General features: G+C 37.2%; 1 protein-coding gene across 1 annotated transcript in view; it reads right to left on the bottom strand.

Annotated features, from left to right (window-relative positions):
* The window catches only part of LOC129404979 (protein bicaudal C homolog 1-like), a 51,059-nt gene that overhangs the window by 5,756 nt on the left and 18,843 nt on the right, over nucleotides 1–26,460 (bottom strand). The window contains 8 exon segments of the mRNA XM_055139927.1: nucleotides 1,921–2,020; nucleotides 6,349–6,509; nucleotides 9,492–9,648; nucleotides 16,420–16,574; nucleotides 16,958–16,997; nucleotides 20,277–20,442; nucleotides 23,160–23,184; nucleotides 24,153–24,339. Of these exon segments, the coding sequence (XP_054995902.1) occupies nucleotides 1,921–2,020; nucleotides 6,349–6,509; nucleotides 9,492–9,648; nucleotides 16,420–16,574; nucleotides 16,958–16,997; nucleotides 20,277–20,442; nucleotides 23,160–23,184; nucleotides 24,153–24,339 (991 nt within the window).

The raw sequence follows: 26,460 nt of genomic DNA, 5'->3' as shown, positions 1-26,460 counted from the left end.
CTACTTGCTGTGCAGAGCATACATAAGGCATCTTAGTCACAGCTGCTAATTCCCTTTAAAAGCAAGAGGACATGTGAACCCACTGCGAGGCAGTTTACAGAAGCAGGATGTAATCTCCATAGAACCACACTAAGGATGATTATAATTTCCTGTTCCCCATTCTCCTTCTCAAACCTACCTGAAATACATCACAAATGTATTCCAAGTAAAGAAATTAGTAATCCCTTTAGTAACCTATGAACGTATTCAAAGATGTCTGCTTGTTCCTGAAAGGCTTACATAGTTTGGAGGATTGGCGCATACAGAGAAAGGTTTTACATCTCAGTTTATCACCAATATTCCACAAATCTCCAGTGAAAGATTATGGAGTTCTGATATACTTTCTGATTTAAAGTGCTACCCCACAAAGCATATGTTAAGTATAGCCCTCTGAGACTGAGCTTTGAGGTAAAGAAGCTAATAGAAATAATCCTATTGCTGTAGAGAGCAAGGCAGTACCATGCTATTAACCATAGACTGTTAAAAATGTAGACGGCTTATTTTCACCGTGCTTGATGCTGTGCCCCATATGGAAGCACAATCTCAGAAGTGGAATATGACCTTGCAATATCATTTATTCTAATTGATTTTCATGATTAAAAAACCAAAAGAGGTTTGGAAACTCATAACCTGGCAGAAGCAAAGCCCAGATTTCCTCATGTGAATACTGTGTTCACTCCACTTAGACCAAGCTGATCTTAGGGCAAACATGAAAAAGCATGTGCTCTGTGAATGCAGACATGTGGGTATACAGAACATGGAAACTTTTCACAAACTGAGGTGTGCAGATCTCTATTTCTCCACGGGGGGACCTAACAGGCCCCTCAATGACCAATTCCCTACCCTATTTAAAGCTACTCTTCAGATATTAGGTGTATTATATAAGACTGAAGAGTCAGGTAGGTGGAGGGTGCCATATGCTGTCAAAATTAAATGGGAACCCACTGAGGTTCTTAATTTCATTTGCTGCTCTGATCAGTGAATGCTGTTAGGAAAGGGGTTTCACCAGCTGGATGCCACTGTGATAAAGGCTTTCCTTGCAAATTCAGTGTTTTGGAAAAAGCAAAGTCATTTTCTTTCAACACTTGACATTTGGCTTCTGCCTTCAGTGCGTCTGTATTATTCAAAGTCTGGCACACATACAAAATTGATGTGATGTTTATCAAAAGGGTCTTAAAAAAGTAACCCCATTTTTTCATTTTCCCAATTCCTTCACATTTATCTAATACCTTTTTTGCTGTGAATTAGCTGACTATTCATTTGGCTCAAATCCTTTCAAGTGGCAGGTGCCCAGTAAAAGGATTTTTTAGTATCTATAGTTATATAACAGAGACATTGGAGATAAACAACATTATATTCCTTCATTTTTTTTACTACCTGCAGGACACTACACCATTATGTAATTCACAAATTAAGGAAATGTTAAAAAGCATTAATACTGCCAGGCTGCAGCTATACCAAAGAGCATGTTTTCTTCTATGGTGTAAACACCTCTGTACACACACACACACACACACACACACACACACACGCCAAGTCACATAAATCTGAAATGTAACAGACGTAACAGCTAATCCAAAATAATTACTCATCAACTCAACAGTTTACACTTAATACAATAAAAAAAAGAATTAAATAGCTCTCCCATTTTGATATTCTGTCAAAGGCAATACTTTCTGCAGCAATGTGTAGATTGATATAATTTGCATAATGTTTTAATGAGAGGGTAGGGACAGTATCAATATTTATTTGCAGAATACTCTGAAATCACAATCACTGAGGTGAGGTTCGAGCTTAGTAAGAAAGTGGCTGAGTTAGGTGCAGCCGTATGGGCAGAGGTGATTTAAGTCTTAAAATACAAAAATTAATATTTATAGTCACCTGAGATTGCAAGTAGCATTTTCCTTCTGGCACCAAAAGTTGTGATTCCCAGTTCTTTCAAATCCTGATCTGTGAGAGTGAGGAATGTCTGAAGATCAATCTGTGGGTGAGAAAATAATCTATAACCAATACATTAAAATGTTTTCTTTCTCATTAACTCATCATTGCAACTTAAATTATGTCCGGCCTACTTCCGAAAAAGAATGATGGTGTCACAAACTTAAGAGAATAAAGGTAGTGAAATAAGTGATGGAGTAGAAAAGTCAGTCTAAGTCAGTGGTTTACTGTAATTAAAGTAAAACATAAAACTTAAAAAATTTAAAACATTAATGTTTAGCCAGGACAAAATGGAAGTTGGAGAGTTCTTGCAAACTGATAAAAGAATATCTGTACAGAAAAAAATAAAGTACTTTTAAACTCTGGATTTTGACGTGATAAAAATTAAATAATACCATTATAAGATAGAATTTTCCACTATATTCTACAGAAAACTTAGAGATTCCCAGGCTACAAATCACTTGGCACAGCCCAACAGACTATCTCTGAAATTAGGACATAAGTATTTCCAAGATCAGTATAAATAAACTCTAGAATCAGTGACAATATGTAGGGAAGTAACCCAAGGATGTTACCATTTCCTTAAACGTAGGGTAGGGGAATAAAGAAAATAGGGGTTGTGAACCCAGACACCTGGGTTCAGAACACAACAAAATATATTTTTCCAAAAAATAAAGAATGTAATATGAAATCTTTATTTTTATTTTGGAAGTGCATTCAGATCTTATACCACCTTATCCTAGTTAACATTATCTGAGAATCTCTGAAACAGAATGTCTATATCTAAAACTTTTCTAAAGGACCAAAGAGTAGTAACTCTTCCAGACCCACTTGGTCATACTTTGTATAATCTACTCAACTGTGCAGAGTTAGTTTGAAAACCATCATGGATAACTGAACGAATGAGTGTGGTTTCCAATAAGGCTTTATTTACAAAATCAAGCCAAATTTTTGTCTGCTTTATTAGATAAATTAAGAAAGACTTTTTATGTTTTCTTCCTTCCTGGAACAACTGAATAAGAAATACATATAAAGTATTTTTGAACTTACTGAAATAGGAAATATATGTTTTTTAATGATTTTCTTAAAATTTTTTGGAGACATTCTGTGTGTGAATAAGTAACTCTGCACTTTAGTGTTATCTAACCAATTACTCTCTAATCAGTCACTCTCGGTAAATGAGAGTGACTTTAGTAGTCTGATGATAAAAGTTTTATTCAACTTAGTATTTGTTTAACCAAGAATTTTTCAAATTTAAATACAGGGAAAAGAAGACTACACCCTGAAATCCAATATACATATATTTAATGAAAAAGTTCAGTGATTCAAGTTATAAACCATGAATGACACATGAAATTCATGACAAATTTAGGATCATAAAAATTCTAGATTTTTTATTTATTTATAAATTTTTATTAGTAAATCACTGTGGGGTACAGTTACAAACTTATGAACTTTCATGTTTGTATTTGGTTTACATCCCTCCACCAGTGCCCATTCTCCTCCACCACCAATGTTCCCAATATCCCTCTCACTGCCCCCACCCCAACGCCCACCACCCCACCCTGCCTCTGTGGCAGGGCATTCCCTTTTGTTCTCTCTCCTGTTGGATGTTGTAGTTTGCAATAGAGGTATTGAGTGGCCATCATGTTTGGTCTATAGTCCACTTTTGGTATGCGGCTTTCAACCCGAGTGGGTCCTCCCAATATTCTCTACTAGGTGTTCCCTTCTCTGTCTCTGCTGCCTTTTCCCCCAACATGTGAGGCCAGTTTCCAATCTGTGGGGCAGACTTCCTGGTTCTAATCTCTACTACTCTTAGGTGTTAGTGTCTCATTCTGCTACTTTATATTCCACATATGAGTGTGATCTTTCTATGTCTGTCTCTTTCTTTAAGACTCATTTCACTCAACATGATACTCTCTACGCTGATCCACTTATAGGCAAATTTTGTGACTTCATCTTTTCTAACAGCTACATAGTATTCCATTGTGTAGATGTACCAAAGTTTCTTTAACCAGTCATCTGTTTTTTTTTTAATTTTTAATTAGTGAATCATCAGATTTATATATTTTTGTGCTCATGTTTCCCCCATACAAAGTTCGAGAACCCATCCCTTCACCAGTGCCCATTCTCTACCACCAGTAAACCCAGCATCCCCCCACCCCACACTGCCACTATGGCAGGGTATTCCCTTTTGTTCTCTCTCTCTGATTAGGTGTTGTGGTTTGCAATAAAGGTGTTGAGTGGCCATTGTGTTCAGTCTCCAGTCTACATTCTGCACGGGTCACCCTTCCCCCGTATGACCTCCAACCACATTTTACTTGGTGTTTCCTTCTCTGAGTTGCCCAGAATGAGAGACCAGCCTCCAAGCCATGGAGTCAATCTCCTGGTACTTATTTCTACTATTCTTGGGTGTTAGAATCCTAGTCTATTATTCTATATTCCACAGATGAGTGCAATCTTTCTATGTCTGTCTCTCTCTTTCTGAACCAGTCATCTGTTTTTGGGCACTCCGGCTAAACTAAGAAGCTTCTGCACCTCAAAAGAAATAGAGACCAAAGTACAAAGACAGCCTACAGAATGGGAGAGGATATTTACCCAATACCCATCTGATATGGGGTTGATATCAAGGATATACAAGACACTGGCTAAACTCCAGAAGAAGAGAACTGCCAACCCAATCAAAAAATGGGGTGATGAAATGAACAGAAACTTTCCCAAAGAAGAAATCCGAATGGCTGAGAGGCACATGAGAAAATGCTCTACATCACTAATCATTAGGGAGATGCAGATCAAAACAACAATGAGATATCATCTCACACCACAGAGACTGGCCCACATCCAAAAGAACAAAAGCAGCCGGTGTTGGCGTGAATGTGGGGAGAAATGGACTCTCCGTCACTGCTGGTGGGAATACTGACTGGTTCAGCCCCAAAGGGTTGAACAATATGGACGATTCTCACAAACCTAGAAACTGAGGTCCCATTTGACCCAGCAATACCACTTCTGGAAATATACCCTGGAGAGGCAAAAAGGCATAGTAGAAATGACATCTGCATTTCTATGTTCATTGCAGCACTATTTACAATAGCCAAAATCTGGAAAAATTCTAGATTTTGAAATCAAAATAGCTATGGAGAAGAGCTAGACATTTTGTGATGATCATCATATAGCATATATAGTTGTCACATAAAGCTATATATCTGAAACTAACAAATATGAACGAAGTATCTTAGGTCAGAACAAAAGATTTCTGCCACCAGAAGAGTGTAGGGAGGTGAGCAAATCAGATAAAGGGAAGCTAATTATATGGCTGATGGTGGAAACTAGACTTAATGGAAATCACTACGTAGCACATATAGATGTCAAGTTATAATACTTCAATAAAACTTAGAAAATAACAGTCACATACAATCCTTTGGTTTATTACAGATACATGTCTGGGAATGACTGATTTAAATGATATCCTATAGGGTGAATTAAAAGTAAATCATGGAATAATGTGTATATTTGAAAAAAATAATCTTATAGATCTACAGTCATGTATGCATAATGACATTTTGATCAATAACAATGGCTCTTTGTAGAATCCAAATATATACCTATAGACTAAACATTTAAGTTTGTGTAAATATACTTATTACAGTTTTTACACAATGAAATCACTTGATAATGCATGTCTCAGCCATTTTAAGCACTTAAGCATTTTAAGTATTGTATTCTGACTTTCTGTCGCAATGTGTTAGCTGTACTTTGATAATCTGAAAGCACTAAGGAAAAAAAACCACTCAGTACCTCCTTTCTTTCTATCAGTGTATAATGGCCACGACTGATTAGTCTAATCCAGATCCATGATAGGAAGGATTCAAAAGATGTGTTAGTTTTGTCTCAGTTCAGAAATAGCCCAAATAGTAAATAAATGTAAAAATAATACATTATACTCTATGATAACGAACTTTAGTAACCAGACAAGGATGGAGGAAAAGACACATATTATAGATGCTGCTTTTTAAAGTGCAACATGTAAAAATATCAACTATTAAGTTCAATCATATTAAAACTAGACTTGTTGCTCATCTTAGGAGAACAATGAATCCAAAGCTTCTATGAATCAATCCACTAATTAGGTCATTTCGCTAACACTGGTAAAGGAAGGCTATCTTTTTTTCTTTTCTGCATATCCATCTTTACCGGCTGACTAAACAAGATATGCATGACATTTTTCTTAACAGCAAAGACAAGCTATGAAGCTTGAATATTTAAATGCTCAGTGAGAGGATAGGCATAGGTCAATGAGTGATACCATTCTAGAAGTAGACATACAGACAGCCAAATAAAGACACCCAGGAAAATGCATACATACTGACTGACCTCTTGCTGCTGGAAGACGTCTGTGTATTTACCCAGGCCCAGCTTACTGAAGAGCTCAGGGAGGTCAGAGCCTTTGAAAGAGCTGTTCAGGTTACAGCCATTGCTCCCTGTCAGCGAAGAAATGCAGTCCATGTAATTGCTACTGCTGAGATAGTGTTCCGCTGAAAGGCAAAGGAGAGACAAGCTGAAAATGTAAATGCCCAGAGAGAATAGAGTTTAATTAAAAGTTTTAATCACTTCAATATTTCAAGTTCCTTTGTTGAGCTGAACAGAGCAATAGCTGCAGAAATAAGGCAATTCTTTACTAAAACATTGGCTTTTCATTAAGGAAATGCTGGTTATTGCTTTCAGAGACTCTTGCCATTTAGAGAGTTACTCTTGAGGGGCAGCAATTCAGCAACAGTGCCTCTGTAGTTAATAATCATTAATTATATTCTCTCTAAGCATTCAGAAGAATTTTTTCTTTATAATTGATTTGATATGAATTAAATGAGCTGGAGGGAGGATTTCTGGGAAGAGCAAAGGTACAGTGAGTTACTGTAAATACAAGCTCTTTACACAACCATGCTTTCCTGAGATCAAAAGAATCTGATATTGCAACATATAAATCCCATCATTTCAAATATAAAATTTGATAATAAGTTCACAAAATAGAGCATTTTCAAAATTAGGAAATACATCTAAAACAATGAGAATGATGCTGGAGAGCCTAGATTTCACTGATGATAGAAATAAATCTGTGCCTGGAGAAAAAATTCTAAGGATTTTCCATGGCTCTCTGATTGGTGAGCACAGGTTTCTCTACAATCTGTGGTTCTCAGATCCAATGACAGGCCAGGCTGGGTGATGGGCTAGTAAGCCATGCCAAGTACCTGACAAAATGTTGAAAGACTGAGACATCTATTACTTTGACAATGCTGCTGCAGGAATCCTGGAGAGATAATGGTAGATGCTCAGTCAATGAGATCCATCCGTCTCCTCTAGATTTGTCAAATCAAAAAAATCTTGCTCAATTTTTTTGAGCGCCACACATCACATTTTTCAGGTTATTTTCATCTCCCAATTAATAAGTCCTTCATATGGTTGAGAGATAGTACAGAAGATAAGGCACCAGCCCAGCACGTGACCAACCAGGGTATGATGCCAAGAACCATGTGTGGTTGCACGAGCACTGCCAGGGGTTAAGCCCTGAGCACCCTGTGTATGGCCACAAAAACAAAACTAAACAAAAACCAAAGTGAGTATTTTATATATTTGAAGTGGAATATGTTTCTTCATAAGGCTTCTCTGAAAGACATTGTTTTAACTTTTGTAAGGAGAGTATATAAAGGATTCAGGACTAAGCCCTGAAGCCTAAATTATTCTACCAGTTGAAGATAAAGCCTCAAAGTTATCAAAAGTGATTAATAAAGAATAACCAATGAAGTACCAGGTCAAGGGTGACACACACAAAATACAGGGCAATAACACCATGGAAAGTATTGGCAGGATACTTGGATATAAGGTCATTAATTGTCCAAATAATATAGATGGAGTTATTGAAAAATGTTACACTGCAAGAGTTGGGTATAGATAAGGAAAACCTAGATACTTGTGACCTTGACAAAGATGTCAAGGAAAAGTATCTAAAAGTGTGCTGATCAATAGCGCACATGGGGCTATTCAGCTTAACTGAGGTTAGTGGGAATTAAAATACTCTATAAGTATATAAAACACATTAGATTTTGGCAGCAGTACCAAAAACAATACAAAATCTCATAAAACATCATTATATTAGGTTAGGGAAGATTTTGAAGGACTAGGGTGCATGCTAAGCACCAGTTCTGATCCTTGGTACTAGTAGTACCAAATCCTTAGGCCCTTGATTCAATTGCTAACCTAGATGGCTGAGGATAACTGGAAGTGGTTTCTGGGCCTAATAAGAAATGCTTGGAAGGCCCCTATACCAATAAAGTCTGTAAAGCAATTGCACATTTAAATATTTATACATGTTTTTGGGTCAAACAAATATACCAGTTGAGATTTGAAAAAAGATTTAATAAAATATTCTTAGTGGCAAATATTTACAGATATGCTAAGAGTCCTGTGTTTCTATTTAAATTACTTTCTACATTCTCTTTCAAACTCCCTATACTCTTAAGATAGATTAAAATAATCATTTCATTTTATTAGTAACTAACTTAACCCTAATTTGGGAGGCAGCTAAATTGTACAGTAAATTTTAATTCAGTTAGGTAAAGGAAAAGAAGATGAAGAGAAACATAAACAACCAGTAATTAATAGGGTGTCTCTGAGATACTACTGATAATACACTTGGGAATGAAAAGGATCACCAGACTTCCATATTTAAGCTTGGCTGTCCAGCAGGCCTTTTCAAATCTGAAACTCAACAATGCAGCCACCTTGGCTGATGGTAAAACTTGGCTATTATTACTGTCTACTACACTCATTTAGATTGTCTTTCTTCAAGTATTCTTCCAACACTTCAAGCTACATGTCTCTGGATTCCAATTTTATCAGAAAACCTAATAAAGGACTTATCTCATGATAGCTATGTCAATTCTTGTCCACCCACCAATTTTTTATTGTTTGCAAGTGTGGACATGGCTACAGACAAAACCACAGGACGCATGCTGAGCCTTAACTGTATTTGTTCACTTTCAGAAGCGCCATGCCTTAAACTTTACTGTTTGTCAATTTAACTACATCTTGTCACTTGAAAAGATAAATATAGCATGCTTTTCATCTTCTAGCATTTACCAATGGGCAATGACTACTATTGTCAAGATAGTGAGTTCATCAAATATTACTCATTTCCTTAAGTCCCTATCTTTTTCTCATCATTACCTGTAATATTTTGTAAGATTTATTCATTCAGCAGATATTTATCAAGCACCTACAAGGTGTTAGACATTATTAGACATTTGGAAAAAAATAACAAATAAGGTATAGTCAAACAGAATTTCAAGCACTAGGGTATTCATTAGTAATTACTGAATAAATGAACATAGTTCCTGGTTTGTGAAGCTCAACTTCCACAGGAAGAGACCAGAAATCTGAGTTTATATTTGAACATCACTTAAGCCAAGTAAGCAAATTCTAAACTGATGACACCAAAAGTCTTACTAAAAGTCAAAGCTCACTTGATTTGTTTTGTTTACGTTTGGGACTCCCAAGAGAACCTGCAAATTCACTGTGACTTGCGGGTCCTATTCCATTTCGATCTCGCCAGTTATCAGATTCACTTCCACTTCCCAAGTGCTCACGACTGTTGGATCTTGATAGGGACATAGATGAGCCCTGTAACAAAGCCAGGTAAGAAAGGCTTAATACGGTGGGTTTCCTGGGCTTGGAGGAGAAGTGTGCCATTTCACTTTAGGGTACAATTTGCTTCCTCTGCTCAATGCTGCAGTTTCCATGAATGCTAATGCTCAAGTAAAGTCTGGATCATAGCCTCTGTCCTCAGCCATCCACTATGGACATGTGGTAATACAGTGAAGTCTCCCCTTTTTTCCCATTATGAGAATTGATTGTGTTGCCCCATACCTCCCCCTCCCCCAGAGTTATGTATTTGTAAAGTTATCCCAAGAAAATTCTTACTATTTAATAAATTCACTGAATTCAGCCTCAGGCACAGCCAGAGGTGGCCAAGCCTTCATTTAGTCTCTGGGTCAGAGATAATACAGAAGGTAAGGCGCTTGCCTTGCACATGGCTGATGTGGGTTCAATCCTGGGCACCCTATTCGGTCCTTGAGCAATTCCAGGAGTCATCCCTAAGCACTGTTGAGTGTGGCCAAAACAAAAACAAAACTTTCCTTCTCAATTTATGACACATTTTCTAGGTTTTCTGCCTTTAAAGGATTTTCTTCCTCTCTCTATTCCAAATGTCCATTAACCATGTGGTTTGGTCCCAGCATTCTTTCTCATTACACTTCAGTTTCTCATTAAGTAATCTTATTTTTCAAAGCTGAATGATATCCAGGACTGCAAATCATTACCTCCATGTTTGACATCTTTAACCTCTAGAATCACAGAACTGTCAAACTGACACCTTACACTTAACTGCCCTATCCTAATTTTAAATTAGGGTATTGGAAATATAACTATTGATTACCCATACAAGCAAACTGAATCAGCCTTGATTCCTCCTTCCCTCACCATATCTAACCCATCAGCAATACTATCCAGGCTGATTCTAAACATGCCCAATTCTACCTACTTCTCTGTATCCTGTCATCATGTCACTTTACTAGACATTTTTAGTCTACCCTTATTTCCCACCCCAACAGTCCATTTCCCATAAACAACTTTAAAAAAGAGCAAATCATAATTCTAAAGTCTTAGAGCACTTTTCCAGTATTTTATTATAGATTGAGGTGTGCCATATCTGAGTTAGAAACTCCAACCTTTTTTTAATTTAATATACATATACCACAAATGAAGTCATTCTATATCTGAACTTCTCCTTCTGACTCATCTCACTCAGCATGGAATTCTCCATGTCCATCCATTTATAAGCAAATTGAATGGCCTCGTTATTCCTAACAGCTGTGTAGTATTCCACTGTTTAGATGTACCATAGTTTCTTTATCCAGTCATCTATTCTCGGGCACTCAGGTTGTTTCTAGATTCTGGCTATTGTGAATAGTGCTGCAATGAACACAGGAGTGCAAATCGTGTTTCTGCTGTGTGTTTTTGGGCTCCCACAGTATACTGCCAGAAGTGGTATTGCTGGGCCAAATGAGAGCTCAATTTCTAGTTTTTTGAAGGATATCCATATTGTTTTCCAAAAAGCTGGACCAGTCAGTATTCTCACCAACAGTGAAGGAACGTCACTTTCTCCCCACATCCAAAGCCAGGGAAAGGAGTATTGGTCAATGGTTGGAATCTACCACAAGTCTATATGGGGCAGAGGGTAGGTAAAATAGAGAAGGGACCAGTATGACAATAACAGTTGGAAATGATCACACTGGACAAGAACTGAGTGTTAAAAGTACAAGAGATATACATGACAACCTTTATCAGTATCGCAAACTACAATGCCCAAAAGGAGGGTAGGAGAGAAATAGAGAGAGAGAGGTGCCTAACATAAAAGCAGGCTGGGGGTAGGGTGGGAGGTGATGGGAGGGAAACTGGAAACACTGGTGCTGTGAAATGTACACCGGTGGATGGATGGGTGTTGGAACACTGTAGGACTGAAACCTAATCATGAACAGCTTTGTAAAGGTCTACTTCAGAGTGATTCAACAAAAAACTCTTGGGAGGAAAAATTTAAAAAATAAAGGGGAAAAAACCCTCTAACCTTATATTTCAATAGTCCACCAACATATCCATGTTCTACTCCATGAGCTCGTTCTGACTTTAGTATGTAATGCCAGTTATTCCCTAAATGCCAGTTATTCCCTTATGCCAGTGCTCTTGCTCGAAATTGTCACAATATTGGTCTTTTTGGCACTGAAATCTTAGCATGGATGTCATCTGATCATTAGCCTACAATGATAACCTACTCTAAAGCAGCATCTGTTTCTATTTAAACAGGGGATTTTATTAATGAATGCCTTTAAGAAGAGCAAAACCTTTGTATCCAATAAAGATTAAAATGTTCATGAAATTAAGAGCCTTATATTTAAAGATTTTATCTTTAGTGCCAAAATTGACTGGAACATAGAAGGTATTTAATATTGGTGGAATTACTAAGTCTCAAAAGATGTTTTCTCCTACACATTCCATGTACTAACTTTTGGAAGGGAACATTGGAAAAAAGATATGACTGACATAAAAAGTAATCGGCTTTTCAATTCAAAACATCTTTAACATTATATATTTCAACCAAGAAAAAAACCAGTGTAGCAAGGGAGAAAACTATAATTGCTAGAACCATTCTCAAGGTCATTATGTGAAAAAATACAAAGTAAGTTCTGACTCTGTTTCCTGACTATATAAAACTTCCTAGCTGATTTCATTCACTTTGCTATATCAGGCAAGTTAAAGAAATATGTTGGAGTAAAATATAATTATATAACTAGTTTAGTATCAATAATTATTTGTTAAAATACAAATAAAATACAAAAAACATCTTAGCTTACCTCCATTCTTTGATTTGTAAAATTTTAAATAATTTCATTACTCTTGTTACTGAAGAAATTAGATACACTTATGACTCCTAATGCAGGAAGTTGTTGTTCCTAAGGCTATGTGACCATTACTTAAACTTTTAAGAAATAAGTGTCAAAAAATATCAAAAGCATAATTTCAAATCTCTTTATAGTTCTCTTGATAGGTCAAAGACCTATGTATCACAGGATCATATTTTTTGAGTCTTGCAGAAAATAAAAAAAGCCTCAAGCTGTTTACTTCTTATCTAAAGGAGCTCTTGGGATCAGGCTTTTTTATCATGGCTACCCTAACTGGAAACAATGATTTAAGTCTAGCTACTCTGTGATCCGAATACAGAACTCAAAGCTAGACTTGCCTGGGGCAAGTTTCCTAGAGTAAGAAACTCCAAGTGCCTTGATCTCTGGCACAGAGAGGGGCCCACACCCAGCAGAACCTACTGGCCAAACATGTTTCTTCTCATAGATCAGCATTCTCCATGACCATTTGGTTTTATTTTTCTTTGGAAAAGAGTATGGAAAAATGGAAAAAGTTTTCTAGTCATCCTCCAATTTGAAAATATTAGTGCTATAAGCAGAAATGTGGTCAAGTCTTGTTGTGTGTGTGTGTTTGTGTGTGTGTGTGTGTGTGTGATTTTGGTTTGGGGTTACAGCAGTGTTTGGGGGCTATTCCCAGCACCATTCTCGGAGGGCCCTGTGGTGCCAGGGATCAAACCCAGGGCTCCGGCACACAAAGCATGAGCTCCACCATTCTACACCATCTCTCCAGGGTTGTGATAATCTCTCCTTACAAATTTTAATCCACCTCCCTCCAGGTAAGTCTTCCATGCTGTCCCTAAACTACAAACACAAACCTCAATGCCTAGTTTTTGTAAACAGCTCTAAGCTATAGTAGAAAAAAGGAAAGGCAGGTATACGCAAATACCAACTGGTCATGTAAGATGGGGGGTGGGGGAGGGTGGATTTCCCCAGATCTTAGAAGCAATGAGGGTAAATTTAAGTCTTACACACACAACAGAGACACTACTTCCAAAGAAAGATGGATCACATCTTTTCATCAGCAGTGTTTAAAAACGGTCCTCAACAATGTTTCGCTATCTCAATGTTCTTTCTGTAATTTTCTTTCATGTCTTTGGTGATGTCTCTGTATTGCGCCTTTTGAGGTACCATGATCAATAAAAGGAGACTACAGGGCTCTCTACCTTTGTCAAGAGTCAGAGAGACCCTTGGCCCTCCATGAAATACGAAACAAAATTAAAAAAAACAAAAGCGGTCCTCAAGACTAGGGTTGTGTGGGGAATGCCTGGGCTCTGATCTAGCTGGTCACACCCACTTCCTGACCTTTCAAGTGAAAGGGGCTACTAGACATCAGCCAAGAAGGTGGGACAGCAAGTCCAGAAGAACCAAAGCCAGAAAAGCCACAGGAAAGGATTGAGCCAGACCTTTCACATCTTGTCCTCAGAAAGTGGCCCAACTGGTCCTTGGTATGTTCCAGAACAAGAGTGGCAGGTTCTGCTATCATTTGTACAAAATCGCCAGCCCCTTTGTGTTTCTGACTTAGCACATCAGTTTCACACTAGACTTCTGCCGAAAATGTGAATTCCTGATGCCTGTTCCCTACCTGATGAAATCTTGAGGGAAAACTGGTCACTTTTCTCAAGCTCGCCAAGTGATTCTTATGTCTGTTAAGGTAGGGCAACATGGTTCTGGATCATTTATGAGTTACTGCTAAGTACTCTCTGGATTAAGCCATTAATATAAGGCTGTCTTGCTTGTGACTGATCCCAGTCAAATTCCTGGCACCACATACAGTGCCCCAAGCATCACCAGGTTTGGCCCCCACCAAGTATTCAAACCGTCCCCCCACACCCACCACCTCTGTCCCCCACAAAAAGAATTCAAGTCCTTTCTCATTTCTTTTGCCATGGTCTCAAATAATACAGTTAACTTTCCTGAGCCGTGTTTGTACTGAAAGGTTACAAGAACCGAAAAGCTTCTAAGTGGAAATATACCTTGTAACCCATCAAGAAACCAAAAACGGGGCTGGACAACAGTACAGCAGGTGAGCGTTTGTCTTGCATGCAGCAAACCCAGGTTTGATCCCCTAGCACCCCATATGGTCCTCCAAGCACCACCAAGAGTACTCCCTGAATGCAGCAGAACCAGGAGTAAGCCCGAGCACCACTGGGTATGTCCCTCAAATAAACAACAACAAAAAGAAATCAATGAAAGTGATCTAAGGTAATCATGACTATGCACTGTCTTCATGGACTGGCCCAAGGTCTTTCTCTAGATATAAGAAGTGTGTCGAGTTGAATGTCCAGTAATAGTTTCAGCAATAAGTATTAAAATACTTATTAAGTATTTTATTAATACTTATTAAATAAGTATTAAAATACTTTTATCAGACTCCTAGTAACATTTTCCAGTGGAAATAACATGTATTGTGTTACATACTGATGCCCTCTCATATAACCCTCAAACCACCCCAAATAAGAAGTTAAAGAGTGAAATTGTTCACCAGAACCACGCTTGTGATAGTGGTGACTGTCAGACTCCTATATTTGACCACTACATTTACAGAATAAATATAATTTCAATGCTGTGCTATTGATCGTAGCAAACAATTAGGATTTCAAAGGTAAAATATTTCACCTCTATCGGTACAGACACAGAACCAACCACCTACTCACTCTATTCTGCCAAAAGCAAGGCTGGTTGAAACTGGTAGCCAAGGATGCATCAATTGAAAGTCTAAATTTTACCACAGCAGTCTTAGGGTCTCTAGCATCAAAAGAAAATGTTTCTTTTCTCTCATAGCTCTAAGGGCAAAAAAAGGAGTGTACCTCCTAGTGCCCCGACATTATTCATAATGGCTTCTACATTTTGACAGCTGGCTGTAACTTCAATCTTTAAATATAGCCTGCTGGCTTGCTATTGTAAGTCTGACAATGGAATTCGCAGGAGACAGTTCTTTTTAGTGTTTGAGTGGTATTTTCTTTTTCACTTGCTCAAAGAAACAAACACACAAAATAGCACATTTGGTTTGCCTTTCATCAATGGTCTAGTTTATTACAAAGACTATGGGTAAAAAAAAAAAAAAGTCAATCTACAAATGCTAGTTTTTAGACTTATAATTATGAAGCCCTTAGCCAGCGTTTGCTTTTTGGCTTATAGTAGAAGACTGTGTTTCTTGGATTAATCATTTTCATCCAAGTTCGGGTTTGTCTCTCGTCTCCTCAGTATTTTGTGTGCGTGAGTTCAACTCTCTTTAGCTCTACCCCTATTCTCCCAGGTTTATAGCCAAAATCTGATACTCTCAAATGGAAAAAGCCTTGCTGTGTGATCACGTGTGGCCTGGCTGAGGGCTCTGGGTCCCTGGATCCCTTCTCAATGTGGTGAGGATGCCAGCTTCCCAGTCTCACCCGGAGCAGAGGAGCCAACATCTGGGAAACATAAAACTTTGGAACTCTTGTTTGCAGCATTTCCTGCTATGTTCCTGGCATAGCTGAATACACTGAATTTTTAGCTCATATCAGAAAGCTTTGTTAAGTATTTGCCTTTTCCCCCAATAGAGGATTACAAGTGATGCCATTTGTATAAGGTTATTTTATACATTGTATAAGGTGTCTTTTATCTTAATATATTTTTGTGTACTCTTATATATGTCCTTTACCTAATATCTCAGTCTTGTCCTATCACTTAAAAAACTCTCTTCTTAACAAAAGCAGATTTATCCGAACTTATATCTCCTAATGGATGATGTACAATTTTAATAGATTTATGAAAACCCTACAAGGCTGTTACAACTTTATAGAAATAGGAATTTTACAAAACAAATAAGCTATAGATGATTTTCCTTATTGAAATAAAGGAGGGGTGTATGTAGAGAAGGTGAATGTTCTCTTTTCTATAGGAGAATATATAGGAAGAATGAGTAGGGTACGATTCTACAAACCTCAAAAGTAGTTGTCATTGTGGGTTTATACGATACATGGTTAGCTCTTCTCAGTTCCTTGATAGTCTCAGCCGGCATGGACTTAGAAAACCCCAGGCCACTCCAGGTATTTGTGGGTGTTCGGACCTCTGTCACCACTGGTTTCTTTAACATAGCTTTGGAAAACAGAATTATGAAACAAATGCTTTGTACTCTTAATGTATTACACAAAATACCAGTGAATGCTGATTTTGATATATGTAAAGAAATAATCACTGTTTATTAATAATCACTAAGTTTAGAATAAAATGCTTTAAAATATCTTCATAACACATCTTATCTGAAACAGTGAATTCAAATATGCTATAGTATTGTGGTGATCTAATGTTAATCTATTCAACAAAATACATTTAACTTAAACAAGATTTGTGTAATTTAAACATAAACATTCTTGGTTTCTTTTCTATAAGTAAAAAGTATCTCAATTTTTCCCCAAACTTTGTATAGGTCTGCTTTAAAAAATAAAAATCAAGGTATAGATCAACAATGTATCACATACCTTTGGTTGCTAATAGCTTCTTTTGTTCATAGTCAAAGGCCTTAAAGTAAAACAGAAAAAATATCTTTATTGTACTCTAAACAGATGACATGCCAAATTACTCCATGATTAGATGATTTTGAGCCATGAATCAGTCTGTCCAAATGCTAAGCTTTGATACACATCGATGCCTGTACTATCATTCTGGCCCTAAACATGTTTTGAAAACTAATTAGAATAAAGAATTACTGCCTCTTGCTTTTAAGTTATAATAATTATGAACTAACAAACTTCCTTAATAAGAAAAAATTATCTGATATAAACTTCTAAATACCAGGACCAATATAAGATAAAGAATAGCTGAACAACATAAACTGTGAAAACACTTCACTAAAAAAATGCTTTCAGTTTATCTGTTTCTTTTTCTTAAAAATCTTTTTCTTTTAAGTTAAACATGGCTGAAATGATATCTATCACAGCTTGAGAAACTGCTGAACCAAATTAACAGTCTTTGCTATTGAAGTGAGATAAATGACAAATGTCTATATTTAATTTACAATGATGTTTAGCAATACAATAAAAGTTAGCTCTATTTACTTTGTTGCATAAGATTAGATGACATCATTCTTTCTTTCTATTAACATTAAATAAGTAGCTAAAACACCAGAGGGGTCTACAAGGACCAAGGTAGTTCATTCTGAGATATATAGCTATATTGCAAATGTTAATTACTTAGTATTCTCAACTCCCCAGTTTAGGGAATAGTTGAAGTCTTGATTTAAAAATATCACTTAGGGATACGAGGAAGGTTAAAAACCAATCAATGAGAATTCTTTACAGCCTGGAGTAACAGTATAGCGGAAAGAGTATTTGCCTTGTATGAAGTCAACTGGGGTTCAATCCCTGACCCCCCATATAGTCCCCTGAACACTGCTGGGTGTGGCCCAGAAATAAAAGTTTTTTTTTTTATTTTTGGCACTTCTTCCTGGAGGATTATACCATGCATATATAGATTTTTTTTTTCTTCTTGGATCACACCCGGCCATGCATAGGGGTTACTCCTGGCTTTGCACTCAGGAGTTACTCCCGGCGGTGCTTGGAGGACCATATGGGATGCTGGAAATCCAACCTGGATTGGCCGCGTGCAAGGCAAATGCCCAACCTGTTGTACTATAGCTCCAGCCCCGCATATATAATTTATGGGTTAAAACAGGTTGCTTCTGCAGAGTGAAATATGCTATAAATGATAATTAGACCAGAGTAATAAAAGTAAACAGAACTATCCCATATGAATTTGAGAATTTGACAGTAAACCGAAAGAGCCAGCTTTTCAGATAACAAAATTTGATTATATTTTTTAAATCCTAGGTTTAAAATGGCCTTGTAATTAAAAATAAACAATTGTTAATTAACAACTAAGGGCAAGGTGTGGGGAAATGCTTGAATTCATTAATTGGTTCAGCATGAGTTTGAGCACCTTCTCATTAACGGGACTGTGCTGAACTTTGTGGAAGAATACAATAATGATTTTTTAAAAATTATAGTTTCAAAGCATTAAGAGTATTAACAGGAATGAGTGAAAAGATAACCATGAAATAAATTAATAAGTGAGGTAAATGTGGAAAAAAGCTGGATAAAGTACAAGAACAGTCAGGAGACACGTCATTCAAAGCTAAAGGAACTAGGGAAGTCTTCAGTATTTCTCAATGACTACCACTGATTTCTTACTGATTTTAAGAGTCAGGTCTTCACTAGTGGTATAAATACAACAACTTAAATTGAAACTCTAGCACTGGAACGTTTATCCTCAAAGAAGAAACATAAAAATGGTTCACTACAGGTGAAAACCTGATAGAAAAGAAAGTAAGAGCTGCAAGATGGACTTAGAGATTAACTACAAATGCCAAATTCCCTTTTATAAAAGGAATTTGGCACTTATTAGTTGAGAGAATTTTAATTTATATTAAGTGAAAATAAAGATCCAGGTAAATATATTGTTTTTGATGCTAAATTTACAAATAAACCTGGCATGTAAAAGTTTATATCAAATATAAAATACTTAAAAAATGACTTTACAAAAGCCATGGCTTTTATAAATATATTCATCTAAACACAATATTAGAAAAATGCTGAAATGCAAAAAATAAAATACAAATGGAACTGCACCATGGTTTTCACTGGAAATATATAAGTATAATTTAATTCCATGAATTAATTTACTTGACATATCTGATCTTTCTCTTTCTAGGATTTTGTGAAAAATTATTCCTTTGGGGAAAAGTGGTTAAAGGGGATCATAAATCTCTTACAGTGAACTAAGAAAGTCTACTCAGTTATTCTGTCACTGAAATCAATATATGTAAGAATCTTCAAAAGCACAAAATTCTTCTTTTTCATATTGCGATCTAAATGGAAATTTGATTTCTGAATTTTATGCTCAACATTTTATTGAGCAGTTTACCTAAAAAAAAAAATTCCTGCTAAGGAAAAATTCCTGCTGAGGAAATTACTTTATCTTCTGTTTTTTTTCTAATTAATCATTAGTATTAGTATTAAATTATTCTAATTTAATCATTAGTATTTGGTATCTACTTTATAAATAATTTTATATTAATTTTTGTAACTGTGTCAATCATACAACAAATACAAAATTTTCATTTTATAAGTATATCTATTACTCAAGGTTGTTGTGAAGCGGGGCTGGAGTGATAGCAAAGTGGATAAGGGCATTTGCCTTGCATGTGGCCAACCGGGGTTTGATTCCACTGTTCCTCTCAGAGAGCCCGGCAAGCTACTGAGAGTGTCTCGCCCACATGGTAGAGCCTGGCAAGCTACCCAAGAGTATCTCGCTCACACAGGGAGCTCTCCAAGCTCTGCTGGCAAGCTCCCTGTGTCGTATTCAATATGCCAAAAACAGTAACAACAAGTCTCGCAATGAAAACGTTACTGGTGCCCACTCGAGCAAATCGATGAACAATGGGACGACAGTGCTACAGTGCTACAGTTTTGAAGCACTAAAAGAGAAATAAGTCTAAAATTCATCATCTAAAATTCATTTTAATCTAAAATTTAAGCAGCTGATGAACAATGTCTTTTTATAAGAAAGATATACATTGTTTTGTCATTTTAAATATTAACTAATTCTTTGTAAGTTAATTCTTGTAGTTTAGTGTTAACATTTAGTTAGAACCGATTCCTAACTATTGCAAATATATTTAAATTTAATTTGGTCTGGAGTGCAGAAGGGAAATCTGATTTCTGCACTACTGCTAAACACTCACTGAATCTCCCATTCCAAACTCTCCATCTGGACGCCCTTCCCATTCTTTAACCTCATTACCTGCGTGTTGATGTAAGAGGGCCGAGGGGCAAGACGCGCCCTTTCCCAGTTTTGCTGGGCAGCTGCGGCCCTCTTCAGCAGCGCGCTCACTCCAGGAGCTTTCTTGTCTGCCAAAGGGCTTTCTGCAGCACTCAGTTCAGGGTCTGAGAGCAACCTGTCAGTGCTGCTGTGAAAGAGAGTTTGTAATTTAACACTCTACTATCATAACTGAAAATTTCCCATGTGCCTTGTTTACTATGGATGTTTACCACTGTCGGCTGTTTCAAATTGAATCATGATACTATGAAGGTGCAAGTATTACACCCATTTTATTTATTTATTTTATTTATTTATTTATTTATTTATTTTTATTAGTTTACTTTTAATTAGAGAGTCATCGTGAGGGTACAGTTACAGATCCATACATCTTTGTGCTCATGCTTCCCCCATACAAAGTTCGATAACCCATCCCTTCACCAGTGCCCATTCTCCACCACCCGTAAACCCAACATCCCTCCCCCCCTCCCCACTCCCGTCTCCCCCCACCCCAAACTGCCACTATGGCAGGGAATTCCCTTTTGTTCTCTCTCTCTGATTAGGTGTTGTGGTTTGCAATAAAGGTGTTGAGTGGCCATTGTGTTCAGTCTCTAGTCTGTATTCGGCCCGCCTCACCCTTCCCCCACATGACCTCCAACCACATTTTACTTGGTGGTTCCTTCCCTGAGTTACCCAGAATGAGAGACCAGCCTCCAAGCCATGGAAACAATCTCCTGGTACTTATTTCTACTATTCTTGGGTGTTAGAATCCTAGTCTATTATTCTATATTCCACAGATGAGTGCAATCTTTCTATGTCTGTCTCTCTCTTTCTGACTCATTTCACTTAGCATGATACTTTCCATGTTGATCCACTTATATGCAAACGTCATGACCTCATTTTTTCTAACAGCTGCATAGTATTCCATTGTATAGATGTACCAGAGTTTCTTCAAACAGTCATCTGTTCTAGGGCACTCGGGTTTTTTCCAGATTTTGGCTATTGTAAACAGTGCTGCGGTGAACATATAAGTGCATATGTCACTTCGACTATACTTTTTGGCTTTTCTGGGATATATTCCCAGCAGTGGTATTGCTGGGTCAAATGGGAGCTCAACCTCTAGTTTTTTGAGAATCGTCCATACTGTTTTCCAAAAGGGCTGAACTAGCCGGCATTCCCACCAGCAGTGTAGAAGGGTCCCTTTCTCCCCACATCCTCTCCAACAGCGGTTGCTTTTGTTCTTTTGGATGTGTGCTAGCCTCTGTGGTGTGAGGTGGTATCTCATGGTTGTTTTGATCTGCATCTCTCTGACGACTAGTGATGTAGAGCACTTTTTCATGTGCCTTTTGGCCATTCGTATCTCTTCCTTGGTAAAGTTTCTGTTCATTTCTTCGCCCCATTTTTTGATGGGGTTGGATGTTTTCTTCTTGTAGAGTTCAACCAGTGCTTTATATACCCTTGATATCAACCCCTTATCTGATGGGTATTGTGTAAATATCCTTTCCCATTCTGTAGATAGTCTTTGTATTCTGGTCACTGTATCTTTTGTGGTGCAGAAGCTTTTTAGTTTAATGTAGTCCCATTTGTTGATCTCTGTTTTTACTAGATTGCTTAGTTCCGTGTCATCTTTGAAGATACCTTTATCTTCAATATCCTGGAGGGTTTTGCCGACCTTGTCTTCAATGTACCTTATGGTTTGTGGTCTGATGTTGAGGTCTTTAATCCATTTTGATCTGACTTTTGTGCATGGTGTCAGGTCGAGTTCTAAGCCCATTTTTTTGCATGTGATTGTCCAGTTGTGCCAGCACCATTTGTTAAAGAGGCTTTCCTTGCTCCACTTCACATCTCTTGCTCCTTTATCAAAGATTAGATGATCATACATTTGAGGTTGTGTGTGGGGATATTCCACCCTGTTCCATAGATCTGCAGCTCTGCCTTTGTTCCAGTACCATGCTGTTTTAATTATTACCGCTTTGTAGTAGAGTTTAAGGTTGGGGAGGGTGATGCCTCCCATCATCGTTTTCCCAAGAATTGTTTTAGCTATCCGTGGGCGTTTATTGTTCCATATAAATTTCAGGATTGCTTGCTCCGCTTCTTTGAAGAATGCCATGGGTATCCCTATAGGGATCGCGTTAAATCTGTATAATGCTTTTGGGAGTATTGCCATTTTGACAATGTTTATTCTCCCTATCCATAAGCAGGGGATATGTTTCCATTTCCTCATGTCCTCTTTTATTTCATGGAGTAGAGTTATGTAGTTTTCTTTGTAGAGGTCCAGGAGTAAGCCCTAACTACTTCTGAGTGTGGCCCCAATACAAAAATAAACCAACCAGAAAAAAAAAAACCCTAATCTCTGTAGCTCAGCCTAAGTCAGAAGATATACCTGGCTGCTCCTTTTCAATACATATGAAAAGCTCTCTCTCAAAAAATTTTTTTAAGGATTTAATATAGATGAAATTTCCCTACAGGCATTTAAATAATGCCTTTTGTTTTGTTTGGGGCAACATGTAGAGATGCTCAGGGGTTACTCCTGGATCTGCACTTAGGAATCACTCTTGGTGGTGCTCATATTTTATAGAGAATGAAATTAGAGATGAAGTTGATCCAAGTATTCTAAAATCAAAATAGAGTTTAGGGAAGAAAGGAAATAAATAATCTATATAGTAATATAATGGTGTCAAGGCAGACCCTCCTTGGAAACTAAATCCATACTCTAACATTTTGTGGTGACTTTATTATATTTTTTTTGAGGGGGAAGGGGGCACACCCAGAGCTCACAGCCAGTGCTCAGAGGACCATGTAGTGCCGGGAATCAAACCCAGGGAGCTTCAATGCAAAACATTCAATATATTAAGCTATCCCTCTGACCTGCGCAATTTGTTTAAAGTGGTTCCTGGAAGCAAAATAAAGACTGCTGGGTCTTGTTTTTATGTCAGATTGAAAATGAATAAGGCAAAATGATTCGATAGAACCCTATTCCTTCACCTCCTAGTTTGGGAGGACACATCCACGGTGCTTGGGTCTTACTTCTGGCTCTGTGCTATGGGATCACTCTTAGAGATGCTCAAGGGACCACATGTTTTGCTGTAGATTGAACTGGGGTTGGTCATGTTCAAGGCACATGCCCCACCTGCTGTACTATCTTGCCAACCCTGCTGTTTGAACTTTTTATATAAAAAATGTGCAATTTGTGATAAATTTATAATATAGCAACTAATTTCAGCCTGTAAAATGGGAATCCATAAATGAGTCAATGTATGTGACCATGACTATGGAGTGGCTCACCTACTCCAGCAACCAAGATGAAGTTACTGTTTCATCCTTCTGTTCTTCACCTCTGATCTAAATAAGTCCCCTTTGCCCCCTGGGGTGGCTGTACACTAGATTTCCTTTGTCCAGCAGAGGCAGGTCTAGCAGTTGAGGGTGGATTGGGTTCTGCTAGCTGCACCTCTCCCCCCTCCTACGGATTGGCAATTATTTTTTGAAAAGCAAACTGGATAATCTTTATCTCTGGGGACTGATGGCAATATTGCAAATGCAAGAGAGAACAAACACATAAATTACAGGCAGCCTGCCCACTTCATCCTCGGTGGCATTCTTAATTTAGAAGAACAGCCACTGAAAAGAAAAAGTCAGACCTCTATTATTTATGCCCAAAATAAGAAAAGTGTAGGAAATAGAAATCAAGAGCGATATAGATGAGCACGTGTGTATATTTGAGTTTTGTGGCTTTTCATCTGGTCTTAAGACTTGAAGAGGGAAAAATAGCCTTCAAAATATAACTCCAAACAACAGAAAGAAAGGGAACCAGAAAAGCATTCCCCCAGTGACTGCAGAGTGGTATAATAATAAATTTTATACCTAGTCCAGTGAGTCCGAGGCCTGCAGAGGCTAAGATATCCAAACTGGGACATGACAGACCGGCAGGGCATGATGCTGGGGAAGGACTGGTTGCTATGGTAACCCCACTGCTTTCAAGTCCGAGGAGACATTTCCTTGCTTCATACATATTTAAGGCATTTCGCTCAACACTTTTCACAATCACAGACTATGAAAACACATAATGGGAAAGAAAAAAGTGACATGCAAGCCTACAATGAATTGGGGAGGTGGGTGAGAAATGAAAATGATAAGAATTCCCCTGGGAACACATAATGCTGCTTTAAAGCCAACTATAAATACCAACCATTCATTGATTAAGTAAAGGAGGATTTAGTAAAAAAAGATATATTCCTTTTGTGAAAATCCCTAAAACTTTACAGTTACCATTTATTGGGTATGTGCTGTGTTGCAGGAATTAAGGTAGAAATTACTAATATTCATATTCAAGGAAATAAGAAAATTAATAGGGTCATAGCACCACTTTGGAAGGGCAATGAGAAAGATGGAACTTAGGTTCATCTCTGCAGCCTATTTTTGTTTACATCCTGTCTGTACATCAAAGCATCTCCTCCTTATCTCATCTTTATAAATCAGACTTGTCTTCCTATACAGGAATATATGTAATATATATTAAGTATGTGTATTTTATGGTCTATAGTTAACTGATTGACCTCCAGGTACCATATTCCAAACCGATGACTCTTCTATTGCAAAGCTTCTGTTAAAATAAATTTTTAGACAGTAAACCTTTTTCTTTTTCTCAGTGGACTTATCTGAAAAACAAGAAATGTGAGCCCCAGGAGGAAGGCCGACAATGGGCAATAAAAATCATGTGTGGCTGAAAAGGCAGTAAAAGCATCACCAAAATCAGGGCTACTAGGAATAATTAAATGCCCCTGAGATGCTGCAAGGTTTCTGAGTTCTCACTTATAATCTATTCTTCCCTGCTCTGCTCACTTCTTATAAACTCTTAAGAATTCCTGTGGCTGCCTGTCCTTATATGCACGAGTCCTCAAAGATCTCATCTCTTATTAGTCCTTGTTCTACGGTCATTTTATCAATTCAAATTAGTCAAACAAAAGCTTCATGGTAAGTAAAATTAATGGTCCATTCTCTAACTTTAAACTCAATGTACCAAGTTCACTTAGAATCAAAGCTACCTGCTTCTTCAGTGTCTTATTAAGAAGTATTTTATTAAAGTAGGCAGGATAATTTTCTTTAAACTGAACAGAAAATAACACACTACTTACTATTAGTCAAAACTGTACAAAACACAGACATATAAGAGCTCTAGTTTAGAAATTAAAAAATAGAATACATGACTGGTATTTACCTCTTATGTAACACAGTGACCTCAACTCAGTTCAATAATCTTATTTTTCTTCAAAGATTTTTAAAAGTTAAACCATTCCATTTTAAAATTCAAATAGTTTAAAAACATTTAGGAAACCAAGATTAATATGACATACATCCTAGAATTAAATGTCATTCTCTGCTTCTAATTGTTGTTAAAGAAAGGAACAGTCCTCTTTTTACCCTCCTGTTATTAGGGTGCAGTCTGAACAAAGCTCTAGATGTCAAAATATGTTACCGTTAACTCCAAGTTATTGTAAGTTATTTTATGCAACTTGCTTTAAAAAAAATATCCAATACCATTCAATTCCTTATCTCTAGGTCAAAGTTTTCTTCAGAGTGTAAAATGAAAGGTAAAATTTCTGGGAGTAAGATATGGTATTTTCAATGTGTTCATGGATGAAAATTACTCTTTTTTGATAAAAAAAAAGTAGTTGTGCCAATTAATACCAGTATAAGCATGTTCCACTGTCCTCACATTTTTATTTGTACTTATTATAAGTACTTATTATAAGATAAATCCCACTGAATTTTAACCGTAATTGTAATTATAAAATCATAATAGAGTAGGGATTCAAGAAGGCTACTTGTCCAAGGGACAAGTCAGTACTTAAAGAATTTATAAAAAAAAGAGAATGGTCATCTATCCTTTGAATCTCCAGAACTAGCACAATGGCTCGCATATGGCAAGCAAACTGTTTTTTTAATAATTTACTGGGTATGTACACATGCACATACATGCAATAATTCTTTAGCCTTATTCACTGTATCACTGTCATCTCGTTGCTCATCGATTTGTTCGAACAGGCACCAGTAAGGTTTCTCATTGAGAGACTTATTGTTACTGTTTCTGACATATCAAATATGAATGGGTAGCTTGCCAGGCTCTGCCATGCGGGCTCCATACTCTCGGTAGCTTGCCGGGCTCTCCGAG

The sequence above is a fragment of the Sorex araneus genome, chromosome 5 (assembly GCF_027595985.1).
Source record: "Sorex araneus isolate mSorAra2 chromosome 5, mSorAra2.pri, whole genome shotgun sequence".
Taxonomy (NCBI): Eukaryota; Metazoa; Chordata; class Mammalia; order Eulipotyphla; family Soricidae; genus Sorex; species Sorex araneus.
This window is presented reverse-complemented; position numbering and strand designations above follow the sequence as displayed.